The 8,193-nt window shown below is 55.1% G+C and overlaps 1 protein-coding gene and 1 pseudogene across 2 annotated transcripts; both read right to left on the bottom strand.

The window, feature by feature from the left end:
- Positions 1-736: 736 nt before the first annotated feature.
- Positions 737-3,923, bottom strand: LOC123086021 (uncharacterized; annotated as a pseudogene).
- A 129-nt stretch (positions 3,924-4,052) lies between these two features.
- On the bottom strand, positions 4,053-7,623 carry LOC123086022 (GRF1-interacting factor 2). Of its 2 annotated transcripts, XM_044507724.1 has the most exons (4): positions 7,352-7,623; positions 6,740-6,816; positions 4,735-4,822; positions 4,053-4,660 (listed from the first exon to the last, which is right to left on the bottom strand). In XM_044507724.1, the coding sequence occupies exons 1-4, from the start codon at positions 7,433-7,435 to the stop codon at positions 4,307-4,309; spliced, it is 603 nt and encodes a 200-aa protein (XP_044363659.1). In that variant the 5' UTR covers positions 7,436-7,623; the 3' UTR covers positions 4,053-4,306. The 2 variants fall into 2 exon arrangements, with proteins under 2 accessions (XP_044363659.1, XP_044363660.1); XM_044507725.1 differs by lacking the exon at positions 6,740-6,816 and having other exon boundaries at positions 4,053-4,822; positions 7,352-7,615.
- Positions 7,624-8,193: the final 570 nt, after the last annotated feature.

Genomic DNA, 8,193 nt, shown 5'->3' with positions numbered 1-8,193 from the left:
TTGGCGTTGCTCTTGTCCGCCGCTTTAGTGATCAGATTGAAATCCCCCAAAAGAAGCCACTGCCTTCCAGTCGTGGCAGAGAGAGCCCTCAACCCCTCAATGAATGCCACCTTGTCCGACTCACCCTGAGGACCATAGACGTAAGTGATGGTCCAAGCAATGCGATCATTTAGCATGGAGACAGAGGCGGAGATGGTGCCCGGCGTAGTCTGGCAGTCTGACAGCGCGAAGAAACGGTCTGACACGGCCAAGATCATTCCTCCTCTAGTGCCGGTTGCAGGCAAGACAAAGTAGTTGGCGGTGAATCAAGGGCCAAGCATCTCCCTGACAATGGAGTCGTCAACTAGTTGTAGCTTCGCCTCTTGGAGACAGACGATGGGGGTGTGGGAGTTGCGAACGATAACGCGAACGGCGTCATGGCGAGCGCGCGAGTTAAGTCCGCAGACGTTCCACCAGATGATTTTTACGTCAGATTGCGCCATATGGGAAACTTAAAAGTAGCACGGTGGATGTAGACTTCAGGAGGCGCCGAGGAAAAAGAATGAAACAGAGTGAAGTGCAGCTAGCAGACTTGAGCTTGGTGACACAATGCAGGGAAGATAGACGACCTCCGGTCACGATGATACATGGTTCTGGACAACTAAAACAAAGAGCAAGAAAGGAACGGTGATACATCATGCTCGCGGGATAGAAGCCCAACAAGCAACGGCAGCTAGGGAGCCTACACATTAGCGACCTGGGCAACAGCTTTTGCAACCTCATGGGCGGCCTTCTTCTTGTTCTTCTGCGCCTTCTTTTGGGTGATATCTTGGCGTGCGCTACCAGTCCAGCAGTAGCCTGGACCACGGGGGCCGCGAGCGGGGTGCTGAACATGTCGAGGTAGGCCTGCTTGGCCTTCTCGTCGTATCCAACAAACGGGTCCAGTACACCACAAACCTTGGCAATGAGCTCCTGGATCGCCTCCGTAGCAGCCCCGAGGGGGCTTTTGCCTTCTTTTTGTCGAGCCGGGCGCTACGACGAGCGGGCGCGACCGACACGCCCCCCTTGCTCCTACGGGTGGCCGGAGTAGACAGCAACGAGGCGGGCGGCTCCCCGGCAACGCTGGCGAGGAAAGACTCCAGGGGGTTCCCAATCGGAGGCACGTCCGTAGCAGCTGCCGGGGCAACAATGACGGCGGGTTCAGGGCAGGCATTTGCCAACAGCGTGAGTGCTCCGACCGGGTCGGTGGCATCCGTCCCAGGCCCGACCACGACGGTGGGGGGGGGGGTCGCGGTGACGAGGATCTCCGTCGGGCCACTCCCAGCTGCATTGACCGTGTGGACGGTGACCGGCTCAGGCCTGATCACGAGGGGCGGTGGAGGGAGGCACAACAACAAGGAGCCCGACAGGGTCACCCCCAGCGTCGTACATCGCGCGGTCGGCGTCGACAGGCCGGGCCAGAGGCGAAGCATCAACGGTCGATGGTGGATCAGGGGCGGACCAGGCTTCAACCCCCGACGTGTCGAGGCTCCGCACCTCCGGGGACAGGGCGAGTCCTGCGAAGCAGGCCGACAGCGTAGGCAGGGCGGGCACCGCCGAACCCGCCTCCACCACGCCAACAGCCGCGCCAGCCAGCAAGGATGGGTTGGCCGGGCCACCATTGGTTGAACCGAGCTTGACGAAGGCACCCTCCACCCTTTCAGCAAGGTCGGCCAGCCACCGACGCATGGCAGAGAATTCCGAGTGCAATGGAGCGAGCGCGGTGTCGATAGCCGCCGACAGCTCAGACCGAAGTAGGCAGGCATGGTCCACCAGCGGGAGGTGAGGCCCCGCAGGAGCGCCGCCGTCGGACAGAAGGTGCAGCCTGCCGCATGCCACCGGTCGACCTCCATCGCCATGACAGGAGACACAGCGCCCACGGGGGAGCCCGCACGGCGACGTCCATGACGCGCCGAATCCACGTCGCGACGTCGAGGTGAGCGGGTGCGCTCCCTGCGCCCGTCCAAGGCCGAGGCGTTGGAGCGGGGCACCCGGCCGCGTCCGTCCCGGCCGCCGCCGCCATGCCAGTCATCGTTGTCGTCCCGGCACCGCGGCGTCTGCCGGGGGTGGTCATCCCCGGTCTCGGCAACGCGGAGCAGCAGCCCGTGAGCTGCCTCCCATGTCAGGGAGGGCAAGGGTGGCTCCAAGAGGCGGCGGAACACCGTCAACGCACTCCATGTGCCACTCCAGCGGCAGCCTGGGAGGGCTGAACGCCTCAGCGCGATCGTCAGAGGTGTAGCAGTCCAGGGGAGCATTGGAGTGGTCCTCCACCATGTCCAAGTGAACCAACACCCTGAAGGTTGCGCCACGCTTGCAACCGGACGACCTCGCCACATTGGCGAACACCTGCAGGCCGCCGGATGGACGGGTGGTGAATGTTAGCTAGATGACCTTGGGGATGAGGTTTGGGTCTGCAGTCCAAGCCCAGAGGTCGAGCGTCACGGAGTTTGTCCGGAGCACGGAGTGGTCTTCGAGGCGATCCAGGGAGTAGCGCCGGCCGATGATGCGCTCGGCGACAAACGGCGTCCACGCGTAGTCAGGGACGTTCTCCAAGCACAGGTGCACTCGGTAGTTGAGGGCGGCCCCGAACGCGCGCTCTAGAGGACGCCACGGCCTGATGTGGACAATGGCGTCGGCAGCACGCATGTGACCCGCGGCAAGCGCCACGTCGCACTGGGCCTTGTGCTCGAACTTGATGAGGAACTTCACCGGGTGGTACGGGATGACAGCCACGTCCCCGTGGCTGAGCCGGAATTGCTTCCGGATGGCGCGGTCGACGTCCAGCGCGACGAGCCGCCGCGGCGCGTTGATGGCCCAGGCGATGGCCGCCGTCTGTTCCCACTCAAGCATGTCACGGTCCATGTCGAATGAGGACGGGATGAAGCACGAGTCCTCCTCGGGGCGAGCGTCCGACGCCCCAATGCCGGCGGAAGTGCGAGCCATCCCAGCGCGGGGAGGGGGAGCGGACGGGGAGGCGACAACCTCAGCCCAGGAACGCGCGCCCGAATCGGCGGGCGAGCGGCACGGCGGAGGGGCCGCAGGCGGGGAGGCCGGACGCTGCTTGGACGCACGTCGCAGGGGGCAGCTGCGCTCGATGTGGCCCGAGAGGTTGCAGGAGAGGTAGCGCACAGGGTCGCGACAGGCAGAGGAGCGGTGGTGTTTGGGGGCGAGACAGCGAGAGCAGCGCCCCTCCGTGCGCTTTTTGAAGCGGATGAAACTGGCTCGGCGTTGCTCGTCGAGGCCGCTCGGCGCGGGATGGGACGGGACGGTAGACGCCCGGCTTGAAGGCGCGTCCCGTCGAGGGCGGCGCTGCCGCAGCACGAAAGTCCAGCCCTCCTCCTCCCGAGGAGCGGACGAGACAGGCCGTGGCGCGAGGACGCATCCTGACGCCGCATTGACGAGCCGGGATGGGCGAGGGAGGATGGTGATGATGGAGCGAAGGCGGGTGGCCGCATTGAAGGCGTCCGGCGCGGCCGCGGAGACTTGAATGCGCGCAGAGGAGGGTGAAGCCCAACAAAGCCCGGGGGGACGGAGCGGCCGAGCCGGGAACGAACTCACCCCCCTCATCAATGCCAACAGGCAAGGGGGCCGAGTCCAGGACAAAATTGCCAGATTCGCCCGACGAGCACGGCGCGCGCGCAGGGGAGACGGACGCCGACGTGCACCCCAGGGCGAGCGCAGCAGCAGGAGGGGAGCAGGGGACAGGAGGAGGCGCCGCACCCAGAAGCAGCAGCCTCTGCGCCTCAGAGAAGAACCAGGGGGGCCCAGGGCCAGACGCACCGGCCGGAAGGGGGGAGGGGGCAGCAGACCGCCGGCAGGGCGGGGCGGCCGGGTGCCGCGCGCGGGGACGAGAGCCCGGGGAGCTCCAACGGATACATTTAACGCGTGCGTCGAGGATTTTTGCCTTTCCAGAATTCCAGTGGGTAATTTGCCTGAAAAAGTTGCAACTTGGGTTGTATCACCAGATAACCGAGAAAAACGTCCACCACACTGACCATTCACTCACTATTTCACTTGTCATAGCAAGCAAATACTAGCGGAGTAAACAAAAGGTAAACCATCTGACTTGGACAACGGGCTGGCGAGTTATTCCACAATTGCTACAAGCCTACAACAACTTAGAGTGAGATAACAATCCCGGACAGAACACACCATCATGATCATCATCAATCTAAAAGCTTGTTCTAAACGAGCCTTCATGATAAAACGAGCCTTCTACGAGCAGACGGGCTTTCTTTCTTTCTTATAGTATACATACATGGCGTTATTTTTGCCTAACACTAACAGCTTAGGATTGTTCTGCTACATCAGCGCCCACCTCCTCTGCTCCCGCGTTCTTGTGGCTCTTGGTGCCAGATGGTTCCGAGCTGGCCCCAGCCACTGCGGCGTCCTGCTTGCTCCCTCCAGGTGCTGCTGCTGGCTGGAGGTCGCCGGCTGCTTGCATAGGCTGCTGCATGCCGTTGACGGTGCCTGGTCTCATGACCACCTGGGCGGGGAAAGAAAGGGCCTGGGCTTGCTGCTGCTGAAGCTGCTGGTGCTGCTGCTCTTGCATCTGCTGTGGGGTTAAAGGCGTTCTTGGAGGGAACATTGGTACTTGTGACATGTAATGCCCTGCACCTTGCATACTACCAGGCTGCACCATCTGTTTGCAAAATAAATAACTGAGCACCACAGACCATCTTTTCGCAAAATGGATAACTGAGTACACAGATAAACCTGAGGGTGACTTGTAGGGTTCTGTGGTGGTTGGGCATCCGCGATAGCAGCTAGATACAAGAGATTCTTTTGGAGTTGAGCTTGATACCTGAAAGTCCAGAGCATAAACACTGTTATTCTAAACGCATCATCAATATCACACATCCATTTATAGGGAAGCATTTGCGTAAGGTAGGCACATCATATGATGACCACAATGGCTGCTTCTCTGTACCAGAAACTACATTATAAGCTTGTGGTATAGCCCTATCAACTGACAACCAAAACTAGAAAGGCATATGGGGTCCTTAACCCAATAACAACAACAACAACAACAACAACAACAACAAAGCCTTTAGTCCCAAACAAGTTGGGGTAGGCTAGAGCTGAAACCCATAACATATCAAAACCAACTCATGGTTCTAGCACGTGGATAGCTAACTTCCACGCGCCCCTATCCATGACCAGTTCTTTGGTGATATTCCAGTCCTTCGGATCTCTCTTTACAGACTCCTCCCATGTCAAGTTTGGTCTACTCGACCTCTCTTGACATTATCAACACGCTTTAACCATCCGCTATGCATTGGAGCTTCCGGAGGCTTGCGCTGTATATGCTCAAACCATCTCACACGATGTTGGACAAGCTTCTCTTCAATCGGTGCTAACCCAACTCTATCACGCATATCATCACTCCGGATCCGATACTTTCTTGTGTGGCCACACATCCATCTCAACATGTACATTTCCACGACACCCAACTGTTGAACATGTCACCTTTTAGTCGGCCAACACTCAACGCCATACAACATTGCAGGTTGAATCGCCGTCCTATAGAACCTGCCTTCTAGCTTTTGCGGCACTCTCCTGTCACAGAACGCCAAAAGCTTGGCGCCACTTCATCCTTTCGGCTTTGATTCTTCATCAGTATCACCATCCTTTTTCAGCATTGACCCCAAATATCGAAAGGTTTCCTTCTAAGGTCAATGCTAACCAAATTTGGCACGCGATATCAATAGTGAAAGGTGCTCATCAAGGCTAACCTACTCCTCATGCTTAGTAGTACTGAAACTGCACCTCGTGTACTCAGTTTTATTGTCCGCAAAAAAAAAGTGTACTCAGTTTTATTTCTACTAAGCCTAAAACATTTTGATTCCAAAGTTTGTCTCCATAGCTACTTTCTATTAATCCCCGTCCGACTATCATCGACTAGCACTACATCATCCGCAGAGGGCATACACCATGGGATATCTCCTTGTATATGCCTTGTGATCTCATCCATCACCAAGGCAAAAAGATAAGGGCTCAAAGCTGACCCTAGGTGCAGTCCTAATTTAATCGGAAAGTCATGAGTGTCGCCATCACTTGTTCGAACACTTGTCACACCATTATCATACATACCCTTGATGAGCGTAATGTACTTTGTTGGGACTTTGTGTTTCTCCAAGGCTCACCACATGACATTCCACAGTATCTTATCATAGGCCTTCTCGGAACACCAAATGTAGGTCCTTTTGATCCATGTATAACAATGACGCTGTTAAAAGACACTGACATGGTCCTCGAATCTGAGTCAGATGTAAGATAGATCGTCTATTTCATTTGTAATCAGCTGCTGTCTTTATAGTGTCAACCATTTTTCGACCAAAACATGCCTCGAATACAAAAGACAGGGGTTTGTATTTGGAATGCCATACACATAACTTCACGAAAAAACTGGCAGCTATGCAGTTTCACGCTACATCACATAAAACGAGAGATAAGGGTCAATCAATGCATTAGCAGTTTCATCGTTGTGGATATGGGTAATGGGGATGCGGGAAAATGACATTTTTCGAAAACAGTATACAGGGAATGGCAGGTATAGGGCATTCTGCAATACAGCATGTAATAGGTATAAAATATGAGCCCACAGAGGTATATAGGAATTAAGAGTACCTGAGAGGTCCCTGATCGCAAAATATGAAACCAACAATAAACATTTCATATGGTAATTGCAAGCACTAAACCAAATTAGCAAGCCACTTACTGAGCACATTCAGCCAACTTTCCTAGGTTCTGATTTTCAAGGATGGCCAAAATAAGTTGCTTATTTTCATCCAAATACTGAAAAAGAAAATAAGTGTTAGTAAGAAGTTAATATATATTTAATGAGTATATGATCATACTATACCGCCAGGATTCCATACAGTCATAACTCATCGATTTTACATTCACTGCTGCAATGTTGTGTAAGAACCATACACAAGAAACTTCATTCGCGAAGAAGCGCCGTCCCATATATTCTTCTTTTTTTATCGTGCCAGCATAGTTGATATTTCTTGAACCAGTCTTTCGGATAGAAATGTCTTCAGATGGATACTGATTACTGAATGGATGATTTCTGAAGTTGACTCTCTTGGAGTTAAACTTATTTATATGTAACTATCACGAGTCCATGATTTGGAAACACAGAGATGATGTTGCATAGAGGAAATAGGTATACAGTTATCAATAGGTATACACTCATCCACAAGGCTCGTTCGAAACACAGGGGCGATATTTCTCTAACCAGGAACGAAAAAGGTGAGGCCTATGGTCGAATCAATAGGTTGAAGGAAGCATCTGCGTAACCCTAGCAGGAAGGAGGCACGGATCGAACCTTTTGGATCTGCTCGGTGGTGATGCCGGCCGGCGAGGACACCGCGCCGACCGCTCCCGGGGGCAAGGACATCGCCTGCTGCATCGTCAGCTCTCTCGCTCGCTCGCTCCCTCCTCCTCCTTGTCGGTTGTTGGATTCGGTGGGATGTAGCTTTCTCTCTAGCTTTACTCTTTCTCGAGGTGGTTAAGCCCGGGGGAAGGGAGGGGAGGGGGGCTTTGGGTTTCAGAACTCAGCGACGACGAGACAACCAAAAGGAAATGAAAGCAGGATGGCGATTTACGAATCTGCCCTTGTGCCATACAACGATGCTCCCCGGTACACCTGGCCGTGGGCAGCCCGGATCCAAAAAAGGCTGACGCAGCCCGGACGGCCTTGCCAATGGGCCGGGCCTAGGCCTAGATTTTGAGCCCGATGGTCAAGCCGGGCTGAGCGTGAGCCTGTCGTATTTGTAGATTAAGGAAGAGGCCCGATCCGAGACTCGACGGGCTTTTTACGTGATGAGTCAGGCTTGGGCCTGATTTTTAGGCCTGACGGCCGGACTGGGCCGGGCTCGGGCCTAGGTTTGTTGCGTTAGGCTTAGGTAGGCCCGGCCTGATGGGTGGCCAGGTGATAGAGGCTAGGGTGTCCTGATCTTTCGATGAGATAATAACTATCGATTTGGTGAAGACGACTTTCACGATCCGACTACAAACATGCACGAGTTGCGCCTTAGCAAACGCTAAACCAATCTCCTGGGGTTACTGACGATGCCGGAAGCACGGTCAGCCTGACCACGAAGGTCTATTCCTGCAAGCAATCAAAGAACGAGCAAGAATATGATAAAGCAATCTGACTATTGCAAA

This window comes from Triticum aestivum, chromosome 4A, assembly GCF_018294505.1.
Source record: "Triticum aestivum cultivar Chinese Spring chromosome 4A, IWGSC CS RefSeq v2.1, whole genome shotgun sequence".
NCBI classification, from domain to species: Eukaryota; Viridiplantae; Streptophyta; class Magnoliopsida; order Poales; family Poaceae; genus Triticum; species Triticum aestivum.
The sequence above is the reverse complement of the archived record's forward strand: the minus strand, read 5'-3'. Positions and strand labels throughout refer to the sequence as shown.